This window comes from Diplotaxodon limnothrissa, linkage group LG16 (assembly GCF_057381915.1).
Source record: "Diplotaxodon limnothrissa isolate DT_005_m linkage group LG16, D_limnothrissa_male_GT1.1, whole genome shotgun sequence".
Lineage (NCBI taxonomy): Eukaryota > Metazoa > Chordata > Actinopteri > Cichliformes > Cichlidae > Diplotaxodon > Diplotaxodon limnothrissa.
The window spans coordinates 19,806,944-19,826,937 of record NC_140611.1 but is presented as its reverse complement, the minus strand read 5'-3'; the positions used below and the strand labels follow the sequence as shown (position 1 = coordinate 19,826,937).

The 19,994-nt window shown below is 41.4% G+C and overlaps 1 protein-coding gene across 2 annotated transcripts in view; it reads left to right on the top strand.

Moving 5' to 3' along the window:
• Positions 1–19,994, top strand: part of col4a2 (collagen, type IV, alpha 2) — a 64,398-nt gene that overhangs the window by 42,849 nt on the left and 1,555 nt on the right. Inside the window, exons 5-47 of one of the 2 annotated variants that reach the window (XM_085375128.1) lie at positions 696–830; positions 920–964; positions 1,305–1,421; positions 1,511–1,579; positions 1,724–1,759; positions 1,852–1,905; positions 2,006–2,041; positions 2,368–2,409; positions 4,636–4,710; positions 4,800–4,844; positions 4,973–5,020; positions 5,109–5,144; positions 5,230–5,274; positions 5,481–5,538; positions 6,026–6,127; positions 8,087–8,236; positions 8,322–8,393; positions 8,484–8,635; positions 8,736–8,808; positions 8,940–9,046; positions 9,212–9,395; positions 9,797–9,841; positions 10,130–10,204; positions 10,290–10,388; positions 10,824–11,045; positions 11,128–11,289; positions 11,373–11,543; positions 11,652–11,795; positions 11,876–12,001; positions 12,096–12,277; positions 14,865–14,928; positions 15,034–15,108; positions 15,210–15,317; positions 15,415–15,522; positions 15,606–15,677; positions 16,035–16,160; positions 16,253–16,369; positions 16,484–16,645; positions 17,867–17,965; positions 18,077–18,223; positions 18,309–18,425; positions 18,696–18,887; positions 19,375–19,661. In XM_085375128.1, coding sequence (XP_085231254.1) covers positions 696–830; positions 920–964; positions 1,305–1,421; positions 1,511–1,579; positions 1,724–1,759; positions 1,852–1,905; positions 2,006–2,041; positions 2,368–2,409; positions 4,636–4,710; positions 4,800–4,844; positions 4,973–5,020; positions 5,109–5,144; positions 5,230–5,274; positions 5,481–5,538; positions 6,026–6,127; positions 8,087–8,236; positions 8,322–8,393; positions 8,484–8,635; positions 8,736–8,808; positions 8,940–9,046; positions 9,212–9,395; positions 9,797–9,841; positions 10,130–10,204; positions 10,290–10,388; positions 10,824–11,045; positions 11,128–11,289; positions 11,373–11,543; positions 11,652–11,795; positions 11,876–12,001; positions 12,096–12,277; positions 14,865–14,928; positions 15,034–15,108; positions 15,210–15,317; positions 15,415–15,522; positions 15,606–15,677; positions 16,035–16,160; positions 16,253–16,369; positions 16,484–16,645; positions 17,867–17,965; positions 18,077–18,223; positions 18,309–18,425; positions 18,696–18,887; positions 19,375–19,661 — 4,581 coding nt within the window. The remainder of the gene's footprint in view (positions 1–695; positions 831–919; positions 965–1,304; positions 1,422–1,510; positions 1,580–1,723; positions 1,760–1,851; positions 1,906–2,005; positions 2,042–2,367; positions 2,410–4,635; positions 4,711–4,799; positions 4,845–4,972; positions 5,021–5,108; positions 5,145–5,229; positions 5,275–5,480; positions 5,539–6,025; positions 6,128–8,086; positions 8,237–8,321; positions 8,394–8,483; positions 8,636–8,735; positions 8,809–8,939; positions 9,047–9,211; positions 9,396–9,796; positions 9,842–10,129; positions 10,205–10,289; positions 10,389–10,823; positions 11,046–11,127; positions 11,290–11,372; positions 11,544–11,651; positions 11,796–11,875; positions 12,002–12,095; positions 12,278–14,864; positions 14,929–15,033; positions 15,109–15,209; positions 15,318–15,414; positions 15,523–15,605; positions 15,678–16,034; positions 16,161–16,252; positions 16,370–16,483; positions 16,646–17,866; positions 17,966–18,076; positions 18,224–18,308; positions 18,426–18,695; positions 18,888–19,374; positions 19,662–19,994) is intronic. The other variant, XM_085375129.1, reaches the window with a different exon arrangement.

Genomic DNA, 19,994 nt, shown 5'->3' with positions numbered 1-19,994 from the left:
GCTGCCCTATCGCTGTCCTAAAATAACAGTGTGCACAGCTCTTAGAAGCTCTCAGGTCCTGCACGTGCCACATTTCCAGCTGATGTTTATCATGTTTGAACTGTTTCCAGGCAGATATTTCTGTGAGTGTGGTTTAGTCTGTACATTTAAAGTTAAAAAGAGCTAACATGAGTGAAGAGGCATGTTAGTGGGTATTTGCAGTATAAAGTTTAGCCACTGGGTGGGTGTAAAGAGAAGGGGAAAGGTACGGAAAAAGATGGGGAAGTGTATGTCTCCCCCTGGTGATCTAAACCAAAATTCCAACTGGAAGTTTGAAAAATAAAAAATAGTGTGGAGAAGAGAAACACTGGGAATTATTATTGAATCAGAATGCAGCTTGACACATTTCTGTTGCATTGTTGTGATGCTTTGGTGCCTTTGTTTTTTTTGTATCTCTTGATAACACTTGTCTTATTCTCATTATTTTGTTTCCTTATGGAATTAAAACCAGGTAAGTAAGCGATTTCTTTGCTCTCACCCTTGTTGCTAACAGAGATATGACCAGTGTTAGCTTTAACAGTCATGACTGAAACAAAAGAAGATAACTGACAATTTATTCTTAAAAGTTTTTTTTTTCATATATGAAGTTTATTTGATGTGTTGCATCCTTGACTTCAAATTTATCAACTCTGTTTTTCCTATCTTTCCAATTTCAGGGCCGTCCTGGGCCTCTTGGTCCGCAGGGCCCACAGGGGCCACCTGGGCGAACAGGAGATGAAGGCATCCAAGGCCCAAAGGGGCAGAAAGGCGACCGTGGTCGTGATGGAAACATAGGTCCTAAAGGAAGCGTGGTAAGTGCTCATGTCTCATCTCTGTAAACTATTAAACACATGACAATGACAGCTATTTTGTTTAATGTGCAATTCTTGTTGCTCCACAGGGAATGACTGGCATACCTGGCTTCTCTGGCATCAACGGTATTCCTGTGAGTACACCATGCTGTCGGGATGAACGTTGTGGGAGAGTGTTCAGTTTAATTGAATTCAAAATAATGTATACAACACCAAATTAGACCAACAGTTGCCTCAGTGCACTTATTGCATATTGTAAGGTAGACCCTACAATAATACATGCAGAGAAAAACCCAACAATCATATGAGCCCCTATGAGCAAGCACTTTGGCGAGAGTGGGAAGGAAAAACTCCCTTTTAACAGGAAGAAACCTCCAGCAGGACCAGGCTCAGGGAGGGCGGCCATCTGCCGCGACTGGTTGGGGTGAGAGAAGGAAAACAGTGTTGATTCTGCTTGTGTCGCTCTCTCTGCAGGGACACCCAGGACAAGCTGGGCCCAGAGGGAAGCCAGGTGCAGATGGCTGTAACGGGACTCATGGAGATTCAGGGGCACCAGGATTTCCCGGCTCTCAAGGCTCCCAAGGTTTTCCTGTGCGTAATGCCAAGTCTGCTTAGATAGTTATTAATACAAAGAGACTGATGTCCCGTAAGTTACTGTATATTTTGTTTTCAACTCTCAGGGACAACCAGGCAGGAAAGGAGAGAAGGGAGACAATCTGGAGATCAGTGTGTACATGCGGCGATTCAGGGTGAGAAAGAGGACTCCACACCAAACCTGCCTTTTCTTAAGGAGAACATCCGAGTGTAACACATTATATTCATGGCGTGACAAGACTTAATCCATATAATATCAAACTTACTAACTTTATGCATCTTTAACCGTCCCTCCTCAGGGTGATCCCGGCACACCAGGATTTGATGGAGCATTTGTAAGATCCTTTAACGAACCTAGAAAATTACTTTTATCTGGTTGCAGTGTCCCCCAAAGATCTGCGATTTGATCCTTTTTTTTTTTATTCAGGGGTTTCCAGGAGATCCAGGGTCAAGAGGTTACAGAGGCGTGCAAGGACCAAAGGTTCACATCTTTCAATTCATTAGTTTAGTTGTTATTTTATAGTTTCAGACCTGTTATTATGTAACGTGATTGATACGAATATCCTTCTGTCTTCTCCCAGGGTCCCCCAGGTCCTCCAGGTCCTCCTGGACCAAAGGTAAGGCAGCAATATTAAATAAACACTTATGTAGACACGTCATTAGGCTTTTTGCCTTCAGAATTGTCACAATTTTTCATTGCATAAATTCAACAAGGTGCTGGAAACATCCCTCAGAGATTTTGCTCCATAGTGATATGATAGTATCACACATTTATATCTGAGCAGATTGTCATGTCTTCATTTTTGAATACATGCTGGCATGTGATTGGCTGATTAGATATTTTAATTAATGAGCACTGGATAAAGTGTACATAATGAAGTGACCAGTGAGTGAATGTAATGTGTTTAAAATAAACGTTCAAATTATGTTTTCTTTCTGACAGGGTACGATGACCAGAGTCATTAAGGGACTCAGAGGAGATCTAGTGAGTGATCATTTGTGTGTGTGTGTGTGTGTGTGTGTGTGTGTGTGTGTGTGTGTGTGTGTGTGTGTGTGTGTGTGTGTGTGTGTGTGTGTGTGTGTTGCTACTTCAATAACTGTAAATGTGTGAAAAACGTATATGCATCCCAGTATTTTTTCTTTTAATTCCTGAATATTTGTCTGGCAGCTACATAAATACAGATTCATTTTCAAACTGGGGACAGATGTTGGTGAAGTGTTAGCAGCACAGCTACAGAAGCAATTCTGCTCTAAGAGTGTGAGGTAGTGATCGATTTTTAAAAGCTTTTATAGGGAAAATATCCAGTGTTACATCATAAAACAATGAAAATCAAAGAAAAAAGTTTTTTTTAAAAAAAGGTATTTTGTAGTAAATCTATCTTCTAAGTAGGACTGTGCAACAGTCTGGTGGCACCACTGATGTCTTTATATTTGTGTTGCAAGAAGCTAGAGGTTGTTTTGTTTTTCATTATTAAAATAGTCTTGAACAAGAGTTCACCAGGCTCTCTGAAATTTATTTATTAATTAATTAATTAATTTATTTGTTTGTTTGTTTGTTTGTTTGTTTGGGACATTGGCTGCGTTTTCACTCAATCTCCTTACCTGACCATTTTCAGAGGAATGTGGTTCTGTTTTTTAGTCAATTAGACATAAAAAAAAAAAGACACCTAAGAGCAGTGAGGCAAGTAAAGGTGGACCCAAAGTGGCTTTAACGCAGAAATCTCTTCAAAACATTACACTATGACACTCGGCGAACTCTGGAGCGTAAACTAACCCAGTGTTTCCCAACCTTTTGGAGCCACAACACATATTTCACATTGGAAAAATCACACGGCACACAAGCAAACAAAAATGTCACAAAAAGTATATTTATTGAAATATAATGAAAATTTACTCTCATTTTACTTACTTGGTGTGAACCCTGGGCCTGTTTAGTTGAGCCAGGTCAGACTAATCACATCATCTTCAAATAATTATCCATCGCCATTACCTGTGACGTTGTCTCACTCGCAGCATGGCTATGTACTTTTGTATTTCTTAGTCGCCTTCTTCTGTTTTACTGGCAGTTGCCAACCAATGACTGTAGAAAACAGTCTTTTCTGTTGGCTACCCACCTAACTGTAACAAGCAGCTGTACTGCCCTCAAGTGGAAGATAATGTAATTGTTCTGCCTGTCACTACACACCATTCACTTATAATACCAATCAGGTGAAGTTGGATAATCTTCACACAGTGGTTGGGAAACACTGAATTAACCTATACATCTGTAATGGGACGCAGAACACACAGGAAACACAGCTTTATGGGAAGGTTTGACAACAACATAACCAAGAACAGAGGAAGGCTGAACACTTAAATACACACAAGGCAATAAGGCACAAAAGCGACACCAGGGAACACAACTGAATAGAATCTACTAATAAGACGGAGGGAACAAAACTGAACGTGAAGCACATGAGACGAAGACTAGCAAAATAAAACAGGAAGTGACAAACAAAGAGACAGACTAGACAAGACAAGACTCAGGAAACACAGGCTGGCTAAAAAAAAAAAAGTAACAAAAAACAAAAGCCAGAACACTAACTGGAAATAGAAATTTACAGAAACTCAAGGACTCAATCACCATCAAAGACGTAGTGCTCCAGCAAAACCAAAAACATAACTACAAGAACACCGAAAACGCAGCAGCAAATCTCTTAAGCCAGAACAAAGAATAAAAAACTCAAAACACTGTGTCAATGACACAGGAGCCATGACACTGTTGTGTTTACACATAACAGAAAATGTAGCAGAGAACCAACTGTAATGGTATGTTTAGGCACTTTGTTACTAACAACCTGCCACAAAATCACATCGTTTGTTCCTTTTTCTTTGAATGGATTTATGAAGAAAAATGCCAAAGATAAAACAGTTTGCCAGGCATAACAGTTTGGGGTTTATTTTGCATCAGCAAGGTTATTACCAAATAAATATTACGTGTCATATCTCAGCAGGATGTCCTTAAAAATTTTAAGAAACTGGACTAGTGGAGGACAAAATAGGATGCCTGCAGGAGGTGAACAAAATTCATATCTTTAAGAAACAGGCTGGCTGTAAAGAAGCCATTCTTAAGAAAGGGGAAACGGCGAGAAAAGGATGAAGTATAATATATTTTTATATTTTTCATATATTTTGCTGCTAACAGTTCTGTGTATGTATGCTCTCACCACAGGGAGAAATTGGACCCCCAGGGCCTCCAGGAAACGATACACATGAGCAAGTTCTGTTCAATGCAACTGAATTTCAGGTCCTCATTTTTGCTCATAAACCTTTGAAGATAAAATAAGAGGGAGCGTCACAAGCACTAACATATATCATAAAAATACTTTGTTTTAGGGTCATCCTGGAGACAAAGGTGTAAAAGGAGAAAGAGGGGCGCTGGTATGTTACCACTAATGACTCATCATACACATTTAGATCACAAACACAGATATAACACATCCACGTAAGTGCGATGTTCATCATTATTATTATTTCTAATTAACTGGATTTATTTTGTGTGATTTCAGGCAGACAACAAAGGAGAGCGTGGAATAAAAGGAATGCCTGGACCACGGGTTAGCTCAGCATACTTCTAAACATGCTATCAAACCACTTTCCTTTGTCCTGCTGTTATGTCATCTGCTGCTTTGGTTTCTGTTCTAGGGTCCACCTGGTGCAAATGGAAGACCTGGACGAAAGGTAAAAAGAGATGTCACGTTATGGTTGTATTCTTAAAATAATATAAAACACAGTTTATTAATCTGACAATCACATCTCTCTGTAGGGTGATTACGGTGAAAGAGGACCAAGAGGCAGAGATGGTCCTAAGGTGAGCACCTGATGCTGTTTCATTTCTTTTCTAAATGACTGGTCAACAGAAGGTGTAGACAGTTATTTAGAATAAATGGCTTAGTTATGATATTGTGATTAAAAACAGCACAATGTGCACGTGACAGTCACACACAGACAGTCAAATATCTTATTAGTTGAAGTACCGAGGAGTACAGAAAGACTTAGGATGCATTTGTGTTTCAGGGTGTTATTGGTGACCCAGGAGACGTGATTTCACAAGGGCCTTTTTGGGACTCAGCGGGTAAGTAACTAACACAAGAGAAACAGTCAAATAATGAGTCAGTGGAAACCAGAAAAATTATTTTGATTAAGATAAATCCGAAACTGTGCTGATAAGCCACTCAATGGAATGAGGCAAGTTTACTAAGGTCAAAGGTCAAGTGACTCTAAAGAAGGTTATTGTAGTCTACATGAGCTCAGATTTCAGTCAAGGCTCTTGTCCAGGAGGGATGTCAACACAACATTTGTTCATGGCATCTGGTTGAGGGTACATTAGAAATGTTTGTTATACTGACATGGAAACAAAGATGGTCCAACATTAATAAAGTGACACTGAAATCAGTATTATTAAGTAACGCAACAAAGACTAATTCTATACGAACAGTGTTACAGAGTTTGGTTTACCATTGTCTGAATGATTTCTTAGCAAACCATGCCTGGAAGCTGTTGATGTTACCTTTTGCGTAAATGCTAAAAAATGCTTCCTGTGTTTTCTTTGACTTTATAAGCCGGTCCTCCTGGTGAGAAAGGTTTACCTGGAGAGAGGGGTTCGATTGGAGACCAAGGTGTTCCTGGTCTGCCAGGACTTCCTGCCTCTGAAGAACAACAAGGTATGTAAACAGAAGCTTTCGAAGGACACGAAACCTTTGACTTAAACAACATCGCAGTTGTTATGAAAAGAGCAGCTGACTGCTGCACGTTCATACTGGTTATTTGTGGCTCGACCTGCTAACACGTGAACAGCCCTTTAAAGCCAAGTATATCATATTTGACATATGAGCTTTTGAGGCTTTTACATTATCAGTGTGATTTTTGTTTCTCCCTGAAAAATCGAAAGAAACAGCACAATAGATTTTAAGGACTAAATTGCAAAAAAAAATGCCTGCATTTTCTGGCAATTATTTCATGGTTCAGGCCTTAAAAGGATCATGTGAACAGATCCCAAAAAACTATGTGGGGCAAAGATTCTGTTATTATGTTTTGACGGGAAAGTGTGGGAAACGTTAAAAACCCTGGCCGGTTGCCTGGAGTTTGATATAACTAACATCAATAAACACAAACTTAGGAAGCTGGTCTTATGGGCCTTTGTAATAATCTTCTGTGTACTCCCTTCTTCTATCCCAACAACTGTAAAAAATAAAACTATCATTTCAGCTGCTGTTCTCTCTAGTAAGCACCACCAGGTTTCTACCGATGTGGTAAAAGATCAGCATTTGCCTTTTTGAGTCACACGTTGTTTGTAAGACTCATAAGTAGTTTCCCTTTTCACGTCATATGGAGAAATAAAATGGCCAAAAACTCCACCTCTACCACCTTCACCTTCACCCAGTTACAGTAGTAGTATTAGTTTCCCAGGCCTTGTTGGAGTTGCGTTTTCACTGTGGAGGAACCATCTGTCAAAATCTGCCTAACTTGTGACTTTGTGGTGACTCACATTTTCCCCTTGGGCGTAGCCTAAGCAGAAAAAGATGGGAATGGGTTAACCTCCACTTGCCTTTTGATGACAGTGTTTCCTACTACATACTTCAGAAAACTGTCTGCCCTGCTGTGCTCACTTCTGAAAAGTAGCGTCAATCAAAATGAGTGATATCGTCTCAGTGCTTCGGATGAAGGACAAGAGATATAAATAGCCATGCAGTCCAGGTCTCTTTCACTGAGCCAAAATACAGAAGCAGTGTGTGATGAAGTACACCCAATGATAAGGTAACCAAAGTCATGCGGCCATGCTCTTTTTAAAGAGAAAAGCATTCTCCTGGCAACTCTCCCAAAGAAACCTGCAGTCTTTTTCTTATTCTACTGTCATGAACTTTAACGGCTAACATGCTAACTGAGGTCTGTGGAGGCTGAGTTCTTGGGTTTGTTTGATTCTTTGAACATTGTATTCTGACATTCGGGTTAATTTGCTGGCTCCTGCCTACTACTTACCTTTGTAATTCCTATGGAGGCAGTAAGGTTGTACTTAGTTCTTCACACAGCAGCTTTTGCTTTCTGTAATACATGCTATGTTGTTGTTCATCTTTGGTTGTATATAAATCAATAAATCAATCTGGAAAGCCCTGCTTTTTATCATGTCCTGATACTTAAAACTAAAACTTGGAAAATAGCTGTTGTTTTTTTTTGTTTTGTTTTTTTTACATATGAAACTACTAGGTAACCCTATTTGATGTTATAGGTTGAGAATTCCTTGTTTGACTTTCCAAAGTTAATAGAAATTGGAATGATTTAAGCCAGGGGTGTCAGACTCGAGACCTCGAGGGCCGGTGTCCTGCAGATGTATCCTTAATGCAACACAGCTGATTTAAATGGCTAAACTACCTCCTCAGCGTGTCTTGAAGTTCTCCAGAGGCTGGTAATGAACTAATCATTTATTCAGGTTTGTTGACCCAGGGTGAGATCTAAAACCTGCAGGACGCCTCCCCTTGAGGTCTGGAGCCTGACACCCCTGATTTAAGCAACTTTAACACTATATTTGTACCACTGTGATAGGAGGCGTGTGCCGATGTCAAAACTCCTGGACTGTTGTTATAACCACAGAAATAACTTCTGAAAACGTTGTTTGTTTCCATCAGTCTTCCTTTTGTTCGGGCCAGAAGGTTTTGCTGGAGATAAAGGAGACAAGGGCCAACAAGGTGAACCAGGACGCCCTGCTCTCAGTGCAGGACCACAGGGAGTCAAGGGGCGCAGCGGGGAGATGGGCCCTCCTGGACCAAAAGGGACATGTGAGGGAATCAGGTTACTTTTATTGTTGTCTCTGTTTGTAAAATCTGTTACATCTTTATGTATTATAGTTTTATTTGCCTTTAGGGGGAGAGTACCACAAGGGAGCCCCAGGTGAGAGAGGAAGGCCTGGAAACGCAGGCTCCAAAGGACCAAAAGGTGAAGTAGTAGTTTTCTAAACTGTTAATATTCTAAATAAATAAAAAAGCAGTCATTTAATCAGAACAATTTCCTCCTGTGTACGTTTAGGTGATCATGGAGAATGTCAGTGCAACGTTGTAAATGCTATACCTGGTTTACTCGGCCGTCCCGGTGATCCTGGCGATCCGGGGATGACTGGAGAGTTTGGTCAGGAAGGTGATCCAGGAGATCCAGGTCTCCAAGGAGACGAAGGGTTCGCAGTAAGGCAAAATAAAAAAAAAAGACAAACTCTACTTGTACAGACAAAAAAAACCCCAAACATCTCCTTATTCCCCTCCGCTTTGTTCTCTTGTGCTATAGGGATTTCCTGGGCTCGATGGTTTGCCAGGCCCAAAAGGTCGTAAGGGGGACACAACTATCGCCAAAGAGAAAGGTGCCTCTTATCTTATTTTTGTCTTATTTCAGATCAACAGTAGAGTTACAAGTGAGCAAGAAAAGAAATACCATGTTTATTTGTGTTTGTGGTTGTTTGCATGCCTGGCAATGTCTTTGTATTCCCAACAGGACATCACGGTGACCCAGGAGATTTAGGAAAAGATGGTGAGCCAGGAGCACCTGGGGCTCCAGGCAGAAGCGGTCAGGCTGGTTTGCCTGGCAACCGAGGTTCTCCAGTGAGTCCATCACTATTTCACATTGTCTTTACCTTTAAAAAAGTCTCCTACTCTGTGATTTGCATCTTATCCTAAACTATTTGTTGCTCATTTGTTCCCTTTACTTGCCTCGCTTGAGTACCAACAATCTTAAAATGCAGTGATTGTGATGGTCCATATAAATAGGGAGAAGGACCCAGGGGAGAACGTGGGGACAAAGGTTTCCCAGGTATTTCTGGTCGACCGGGCACAGTAGGGTTGAGCGGAGAACCAGGTCTAAATCTTGAGGGTGTCAAAGGTGTGCGTGGCTTACCTGGTGACGACGGTCTCACTGGCTATGATGGAAGTCCAGGAACACCAGGCAGTCCAGGTAATGAGCTGCCTCCTTACCTACTTCTATTCTGTCTTATTTGTGGTGTTGCATATATCTCCTCTAAGGCTTTGTCTCCTTACAGGCATTTTACTCATTTTCACTCTACTAAATATTACATTTTATTTTGTCTTTTTTAAAATATTCTCTTTTGTCACTTAATGCAAGGAAGTCAAATGGGAATGACGATTAATGGCCGGTGTTTAAAAGAGGACGATGCATGTAGATTGTTTTCCATTTTATTGACTTTTCTTCCTTTGCCTCGTGCTATCTCTTTGTTGCAGGAGCTCCATCTCTCAAACCAGCTGCAGCCGAGCTTGTTTGAGATAATGCTTGTGCTTTTGAATAACTCTTATTTCGAATGCCTCTCTCTTTCATTCTCCCTCATTTGCAACTGAAAGGCGGCTGTAGTCTGACAGGAGGAGAAGGACAGGTGGATGTAACAGGTAGCTGGCATAACAACGTTTTCACCTTATTGCTTCGATTGTGACTACTCTGTTGTGCTTTGCTTCTAGGTTATTTGTTTGGGATGCATGATGAATTATGAAATGTTTAAAATATTTCAGTGTGTCCAGACACCAGCTAATGTAAGGATAAAGATAATGTCACTTTCTCAAAACCGTTCACGCTGGGCAGCAGTAAAAGTTCACCTTCACCAAAGTAGTTCTTTCCAAACACTTTGACGCACATTTAAAATCTTGTCCTGAATATCGTGTTTGTTATTTTCTTCTCAGGCCCTTGCGATACATTTGTAGGACCTCCTGGATCACCTGGACTTCCAGGGCCTACTGGATTATCAGGAGTTAAAGGTAAAATATCAAGACCCTGATGCTATGCTTTGTTCCTTGCAGGGGAACTATGTTTTGATACCTTCTTTTACCCTCAATCCAACAGGTCTTCCTGGCCAAAAAGGACCACAGGGTTTCTATGGAGTAAGGGGAACGAAAGGAGAATTAGGAGATCAAGGCATTGGTGGCCCCCCTGGACCACCAGGTGAAGACTGATAAGAAAATCCCAAGGGCCAGTTTTAGTAACAGTATACACTTGCACAAAACCTTCTTTTGGTGTTAAAAGGCTACTGTTGGTACTTCCTTAAGAGGCATAGTGTCAGTCTTTTAGTTTCTTTGAACCTTTTCTCTTATCAGGTTTTTGACCCACTAATTTGAGCTGCTTTTTGTTCATTGTGTTGGTTGCTGTTGATGAACTTGCTATGACTTTATTAATTTGTGCATTTTTAGGAGATCATCTGCAGACCTTTGCACTCCCATCAGCCCTTTTTTTTGAGATTGTACTGTAGCATCATGCTAATTTTCCCCGTTTAGTAAATCTGGCCCCAACTGTGCAATAGTCCTGTAGATAGAACTGTTCTAATTGTTGGTTGAAATATTATCTTTAGTCTATATTTTCTTTTGTTGGTTCTTTAAACAGGTTTTACAGGCCCTCGTGGAGACTTGGGAACCCCAGGCAGTAAAGGCTCCGTAGGAGTCGCCGGCTCATCCGGTATGTCTGGTCGGCATGGAACACAGGGTGAAAAGGGTGTTCATGGAGAAATCTTGGATGCAATGCCTGGATCACCTGGAGACCCAGGACTGCCTGGACTTCGAGGGTTTAAAGGCCTATCGGGAGAACAAGGAGAACCAGGTTATCCAGGTAAGCAGTTTCTCTTTTTCATTTTTTCAAATCCCTAATTTGATAGGTATGATTCATGGTTTATATCCATCTACTTCTCCAGGAATGGGTGGCATGCCTGGTATGACTGGCTTAAAGGGTAAGTTTGGCCCTCCAGGGCTGCTGGGGGAGGAAGGAAAGCCTGGACCAGATGGCAATTTTGGCTATCCTGGTGATCCTGGGAGGACAGGTCCCCGAGGGCTACATGGTGCAGTTGGACACCCAGGTTAGAAGAATATACACACAGGTGTACATTTCCACAAATCTTCACATTTATGTCTGACATCCCTCTTATGTCTTGTTGTCTAGGTTTAACTGGAGAGAGGGGAAATGAAGGAGACCCAGGTCCTCCAGGACCTATTGGTTTAAAAGGTATCCCAGGGGAATTTGGAAATGATGGCGTCATCGGAGAGAGTGGTCCACCTGGTGATCCAGGATTTCCCGGTTTAAATGGACGCCCTGGCGTTCCAGGAATGAAGGGTTTGTTTCTTAATTAATCAAATGCTTAAGACCATAAAGAAACACAAAATAAATTATGTGAACATGCCCACCATTTGTCAAAATGTTCTGTGGTTCCTCCATTTTAAGGATACAAAGGGTCACATGGCATGTCAGGTTTTGAGGGTCGTAGTGGTGATCTCGGATTGAAGGGCCACAGTGGACTGAAAGGAGAGTCGGGACTGCAAGGTGAAGTAGGCCTAAAAGGAATAAAAGGCCAAGGTGGAGAAAAAGGTGAGACTGGCACCTGTAGATTCCTTGAGCTGTTTTGAAACTGGACAAAAACTCAACAACTGACCACAACTGTCTGCTAGGTGATCGTGGTCTGACAGGTCCTCCTGGGGAGAAACCAAAAGTTCCTCCACAGATGCTTGTTGAAATGAAAGGACTCAAGGGAGAGGGTGGACCTGTAGGAAATCAAGGTTTCATTGGGGCAAGAGGTGTGAAGCTCAAATCAAAATTCATTTCCTCCTTTTGTCTCAGTTCCTCTGCTCTCTCACCCCTAACTTTGGCACATCTTACTCTTTTCCAAAGGCTCTAAGGGTTTTCCCGGTGTGCCGGGGGAGGAGGGAACCCATGGTTTCCCTGGGGACCCCAGCAATGAGAAAGGATATCAAGGAGATCCAGGTCCACAGGGGCTACCAGGAATCAAAGGAATGCCAGGGATAACTGGAAACCGAGGAATTACTGGTTTCGGGGGAATGCATGGTGTAAAGGTGAAACTATCAATAAAATGAATGTAATTCAGTTATCAAGGGGCAACATCCAGGTCTGAGTGAAGAAGTCAGCACCAAGATGTGGAAGTCTTCCAATACTCACTTGAGGAAGGCTCTAAAGCAAGTCAGCTGAAGTAACTGACTTATTGGAATGTCCAACTTTAACTCTATGAGACATCTATCCCGTGCACCTTACACTTTGCTAGTGCTGTACATGAACATTCTATAAGTATGCTTTTGTTAAACTCGCTTATATTTCCTGCGCTCATCTAAGTTGTGAAAAAAAGTTTGAAACTGCAGACTTAATACTAGCATCCCTGGCTCTAAAAAAATTATCCCCTTGCACTAGTGTACAGGTGATGTAAAAGGCCCGTTCAGCTCATCATGCACTGTTTTCACCACGGCTAGTGCTAGCAGCATTTGCTAGCAGACAATGCACCTACCATCAGTAGTGCTGAAGCCAGTCCCTACAGGGAGTGCAGAATTATTAGGCAAATGAGTATTTTGTCCACATCATCCTCTTCATGCATGTTGTCTTACTCCAAGCTGTATAGGCTCGAAAGCCTACTACCAATGAAGCATATTAGGTGATGTGCATCTCTGTAATGAGAAGGGATGTGGTCTAATGACATCAACACCCTATATCAGGTGTGCATAATTATTAGGCAACGTCCTTTCCTTTGGCAAAATGGGTCAAAAGAAGGACTTGACAGGCTCAGAAAAGTCACAAATAGTGAGATATCTTGCAGAGGGATGCAGCAGTCTCAAAATTGCAAAGCTTCTGAAGCGTGATCATCGAACAATCAAGCGTTTCATTCAAAATAGTCAACAGGGTCGCAAGAAGCGTGTGGAAAAACCAAGGCGCAAAATAACTGCCCATGAACTGAGAAAAGTCAAGCGTGCAGCTGCCAAGATGCCACTTGCCACCAGTTTGGCCATATTTCAGAGCTGCAACATCACTGGAGTGCCCAAAAGCACAAGGTGTGCAATACTCAGAGACATGGCCAAGGTAAGAAAGGCTGAAAGACGACCACCACTGAACAAGACACACAAGCTGAAACGTCAAGACTGGGCCAAGAAATATCTCAAGACTGGTTTTTCTAAGGTTTTATGGACTGATGAAATGAGAGTGAGTCTTGATGGGCCAGATGGATGGGCCCGTGGCTGGATTGGTAAAGGGCAGAGAGCTCCAGTCCGACTCAGACGCCAGCAAGGTGGAGGTGGAGTACTGGTTTGGGCTGGTATCATCAAAGATGAGCTTGTGGGGCCTTTTCGGGTTGAGGATGGAGTCAAGCTCAACTCCCAGTCCTACTGCCAGTTTCTGGAAGACACCTTCTTCAAGCAGTGGTACAGGAAGAAGTTTGCATCCTTCAAGAAAAACATGATTTTCATGCAGGACAATGCTCCATCACACGCGTCCAAGTACTCCACAGCGTGGCTGGCAAGAAAGGGTATAAAAGAAGAAAAACTAATGACATGGCCTCCTTGTTCACCTGATCTGAACCCCATTGAGAACCTGTGGTCCATCATCAAATGTGAAATTTACAAGGAGGGAAAACAGTACACCTCTCTGAACAGTGTCTGGGAGGCTGTGGTTGCTGCTGCACGCAATGTTGATGGTGAACAGATCAAAACACTGACAGAATCCATGGATGGCAGGCTTTTGAGTGTCCTTGCAAAGAAAGGTGGCTATATTGGTCGCTGATTTGTTTTTGTTTTGTTTTGAATGTCAGAAATGTATATTTGTGAATGTGGAGATGTTATATTGGTTTCACTGGTAAAAATCAATAATTGAAATGGGTATATATTTGTTTTTTGTTAAGTTGCCTAATAATTATGCACAGTAATAGTCACCTGCACACACAGATATCCCCCTAAAATAGCTAAAACTAAAAACAAACTAAAAACTACTTCCAAAAACATTCAGCTTTGATATTAATGAGTTTTTTGGGTTCATTGAGAACATGGTTGTTGTTCAATAATAACATTATTCCTCAAAAATACAACTTGCCTAATAATTCTGCACTCCCTGTATATAAAGATTTTACTTCACAGTAACACAATCAAGCTCTATGTCTGTGTTTTAGCTCTATGTAGCCACAGAACACCCCCCACTCCCACCACATCAGTGCTAAACAGCAGACAGGTGCAGCTAGATTCTAGTAGGTGGATATAGTGGAGCAGTTAGCAGCTAAAAGCTAAAGTTCCCTAAACTTCCTATAGAAGTAGTACTTTTTCAAAGAAAAATATTGTTTAAAAGTTTTATATAATTGAGTGTGATTTAGAGACAGTGAGGCTCAAGGATACTATTGGAGTGCAATATAAAAAAACAGGTGTAAAGTGATTCAGGATAAACTGATCCAGGATAAAGTCTAGTTATGTATCTTGACCCTCTGATCTTTACAATTTCTTTCTCTATCTTCCCTTCCTGAATGGTTTGAGAACTTCTTTAAATCCTAAATTTATATTTTCAGCTTCGTCTGTAAAAATTCATTTTTTTACCTGCATGTTCAGCACGTTTCTTTTCTCGCAGACATCATTCCTGTGTGCGCATGTGTTTTTAATTGTCCACATATAACTTTTTTAGGGAACTAAAGGGAGTCCTGGTGCCTATGGCTCATCGGGTGAAACAGGAAGGAAGGGAGACAGAGGTACAACCAGGAACTTTAATTTCAGACATTCTGAGATTTAAACACTGATTATAATGATCATGAGGGAAATTTGTATGTGGTGTTAAATTGTAATAAATTTCACAGGTGAGAAAGGCCCTCGTATAGACCTTCCTGGAGTTCCTGGATTGAGAGGAGAGGATGGATTTATAGGAGAGCCAGGTACAAACTGTAGCTCATCAAATTTCTTCTTTTCTTGTTTTGATTAGCAATTGTTAACTAGTGATGGTCTGAAATTAAATGATTTAATATCCCTCTTAAAGGCCAGACAGGACTAACTGGAACGACTGGGGACAGAGGTATACCTGGCTTTGAAGGTATTAAAGGCATGAAGGGAGAGGCAGGCATTCTGGGATTACCAGGATTTCCAGGTAGAACACACACTCACACTGACCACTTAATTGTACAGTTTTGAATGCTAGATATTATATATGCATGACACTGCATTTACATGTATATATTTCATAGGATCGGATGGGCAGAAGGGAACGTCTGGTAATCAAGGTCAAAAGGGCCTTCCAGGCTCTCCTGGGCAAGAGGGCCAACCAGGCATTCCTGGCTTCCGGGGTGTCAAAGGTCAGATAACTGTCCTGTTCTTTCTCTTCAAACTACATGCCTGTTTTCTCCAATATTATTCTGTACTATGAAAATGTGTACAGGTCTTCCTGGCCCAAAAGGTCTTGATGGATTAGATGGATTGAAAGGGCAGAAGGGTTTCACTGGAACACCAGGTACTATTTTCCAAGAATTCATGGACATTTTTTCCATGTGTGCAATCCTAAAACATATAGAGTATAATACCTCTACTGGAATATACCACTAATATTTCAAAATAAAGGTCAACCACTACTTCAGATACACAAAGGATAGTGGATAAAGAACATCCAAAATAGCAAAAAATAGCATCACAAGCTGGGGGTTAGACTCTAAACATAATATCAAAATGTGTCTTTGTCTTTCATTGGTTGTGTATTCATAGACATTAAAGCAACAATTAAATCCAGCCTAAACAGAATGAAAGATATGTCTTGCTTTTTCTGTGTTGCAAAAACTTTAGTAACCCCACATTTCCTGGCTTTTTCCATCAGGTCCAAACATCACTGGACCTGCTGGGGAGACGGGAATTAAAGGACAGAAGGGAGACAGCGGTGACCCTAATAACCAGCCAGGTTCTCCAGGTGCACTGGGTTCGAAAGGCTTCCAGGGACCTCATGGTTAGTCTCTACCGCCATGCATTAATAAGACCCATTTGTAATACAATTCAACTTTCTTAAAGCTGACACAATCCCATGTTTCATCCATTCAGGTGATCAAGGACAACCTGGCCCACCAGGATTCCGTGGCCCCCCAGGATTAAGTGGGACCTCAGACAGAAGGGGACCCCTTGGGGACTCTGGCTTTGCTGGACCTAAAGGATACCAAGGTAAAAAAGATTCAGTTTTGTGAAAGGAAACCATTGTTATTTCACACCAGTACACTGGGATGCTTTGTCTTCAATTTATCTGTATTTATTAACCCGTATTGACGTATTTTCCAGGTTTCACTGGAAACAGAGGTCTTTCTGGTGTGGACGCTCCCCCAGGAGAGCAGGGTGTAACAGGAATAAATGGCTTTCCTGGATTCCCAGGAAGGAAAGGAATTAAAGGAGATCAAGGTCCAGTTGGATACATAGGGTCAAATGGTATTTCTGGGAAGAAAGGTACGGATTAAATTAAAACATTTAACTGTGTTTAAATTAGTACTGCATGAGTGTACATGGTCAAATAATCAGCTAATGGAATTGCAACAGTATTATTTAATTTCTAGAGTTTGTCACAACAGTACAGTTTTGTCTGTGCAACTATATCAGTCTCACACATTGCTGTGGATGACTTTTGGCCCCTTCTTCTTTACGTTGCTTCAGTTCATTCAGGTTTGCAGGTATTCATTAATGCAAAGCTCTCCATTTGTGTTGCCAACTTATCACCTTGATTCTTTTCTTTCTTTTTTTTAGTTATTCTGCTGTAGCTTTACTGGTTTGCTTGGGATATTGTCCTATTGCATGTCCCACTTTCAACCAAGTTTTAGCTGGTAGGCGGATGGCATCACATTGGACTCTAGAATACTTTGGTACACAGAGGAGTTCAGTGACTGAAAAGTAACAGGGCGTCATGGCTGCAAAACAAGCCAAAATCCTCACCCCTCCACCACTGTGATTAACAGTGGGTATGAGGTGTTTGTTGATATGCTGGGTTAGGTTATCACCAAATGTGGTGCCGTGCATTATGGCCAAACACTTCCACTTTGGGTTTAGCTGTCCAAAGGACATTGTTCCGGAAGTCTTGTGTGCATTCAGAGGTAAATTTGCAAACCTAAGTCATATGGTGATGTTCTTAGAGAAAATAATTTTTCTCTGGCAACCAAACAAGTCATACTAGTGCAGTCTTTTTCTAATTATTCTGCCATTAACTTTAACATTTAGCTTGCTAAATGAGGTCTGAGATGTAGTCTTGTTTTTTTGGAGTTTCTCTAAGCATTGCACAGTCTGAAACAGGATAAAGTTGCAGGGATGCCCACTCCTGGGAAGATTGTGTTAACTCAAACTCCATTCCAGCAAACTGCCTAAATGTCTGCTTTTTAGAGGTGGTCACACTCCCCGGTGATCAGTTAATCAAGTGCATTTGCTACTTACCCTCCTAATTCCTATGGAAGCAGTAATGGTGCTCACAGCACTCCTGTGAAAAGTTTCTTTTTCACATGACTATCAGTTTTTTGGGACGGTAGACTTCTTACTAGTAATTTAGGTCAAAGAAATACTGTTGAATTACCTAAAAATCACACAAAGAAGCTTAAGTTACAAAAAGATTGTGCCAAAGATGCCCCATACGGTCCTGCTAAGGCATATTATGATGATTAATTTCATCTGCTTTTTTTGTTACAGGAATGAAAGGAGAGCAAGGATTCATGGGATTACCTGGCAAGACTGGTGTAAAGGGACAAAGAGGGCCAGTCGGTCCAAAAGGAAGCACTGGACTTCCAGGTTAATTATAGAGTCATAATATACTGACTGACCTCTAGGTATCATACCCTGTGTGGGTACATGTATGCTCGTTTTCTTTTTGTCTTCACTGTTATATGATCTGTTTTCCAGGTCTTCCTGGGCCTCCAGGAAACCAGGGTCCTCCTCCAGTTTCCATCAGAATTCCAGGAGAGAGGGGACTTCCTGGACCACAGGGTATCCGAGGTCCCAAGGGGTATATAGGGGACCCAGGTGCACAAGGTCTTCCTGGAGATCAAGGTTAGTTATTGTAAAACTTTTGCTGTTGACCATTCCTAAAAATTGTCGGGCCCAATTAATACATATAGATATTGTTTCTGTACAGGGTTCGTGGGACCCATTGGACAAAAAGGAATGCCAGGGATCAGTGGTAGACCGGGAATCCCTGGATTGCGTGGCGAAGGTGGACAAATTGGCCACCCTGGTCTACAGGGCATGGAAGGTGCGTCTGATACTCTGGTATTTTGGAATTAGCTTAATAAAACCTGGATTAAAAGATTTAAAGTAGGTGTGAACTATAACATTGTGTGAGTGTTGATTTAGTGAAAAAATGTCAAATGTCTGATTGGATTATCGTAATATCATAGAGTAGATAGTTAACAGGTCTTGAGGCCATATATGAAATACTGAATGATTCAGGTATACTGAGTATGTGAATGCATCACCTCAGTAGGTTATAAGACCACCGAATGAACTCCTCATTCCTCATTAGGTCACCACGGTAACCCGGGAATTTCCGGTTTACCTGGCATGCCTGGCCGCAGTGTCAGTGTGGGTTACTTGCTGGTGAAACACAGTCAGTCCGATCAGATACCCATGTGTCCCGTGGGTATGGCTAAACTGTGGGATGGCTACAGCTTGCTGTACCTCGAGGGCCAGGAAAAGGCCCACAACCAGGACCTTGGTAAGTCATCCTAAGTGTGAAAATTACTCTACATGTGTTAATGTGTGTTAAAGTTTTACTTGCTTCTTCGTGCTGAATGTTGTTCTTTACAACTGCGGCTGCATGTTTGTGGTCACTGTCACGCAGAAGCAATGTTTCACTATTTGTAACTTCCTGATGGTGTTGCATGATAGAAATGAACCTCTTGATTATTTTAAGGCTGCTTTTAAAATGTTGACCAACAGATTCTGTCAGATTACTTTAAATAGTTTTATTTAGCAGATTTAAAGTGTACCACACAGACAGAACCTTTCAAAGAAGAAAAAAATACCATCTTCTTATTATACATGACAAGTTCGTAAATTTATATATTTATATAATATGTAATAGCTTGATTTTTTTTTCACTTGTGTGATATTTAGTGATTTAATTTCTTTACATTTTTCTTCAAAGGAGCCAGAAATTCCTGTAATTTTTATAAAGTGTTTGTATTTTCTGTTTTTTCAAGGTTTGGCAGGCTCCTGCCTCTCAAAGTTCAGCACCATGCCCTTCCTCTACTGCAATCCAGGAGACATTTGTTACTACGCCAGCAGAAATGACAAATCCTACTGGCTGTCAACAACTGCCCCGCTTCCTATGATGCCTGTCGAGCAGGGCGGCATAAAACCATACATCAGCCGCTGCTCAGTGTGTGAAGCTCCATCAGTTGCAATAGCAGTGCACAGTCAGGACATCACCATCCCACAGTGTCCTGCAGGCTGGCGCAGCTTGTGGATTGGCTACTCCTTCCTCATGGTGAGTTTCAGGTTCAGGTTCCAGAAGTCTGATTTACAGTGTGTGTGTCTGGGATAATATGCAGACAGAGAAGTAGCATAGTTGTAGAGTAGCATGTGGCTTTCTGAACCATAAATCCAATTCCTAAACCATCTTGCAACCAACATGCATTTTTTTCTAATAGCCAGCATAAAGAAGTCAAATTGTGCAGAAAAGTGTGAACTTTGACCTTAGTAAATATTTCTGTTACATTCATGGTCTGAATTTCTAGTTTTAAGTCTTATTAAAAGCAGCAGGATGTTTATTTTCTGAATTATGGCCCCATTCTTCACATATGACAAGAAATCAGAGTTT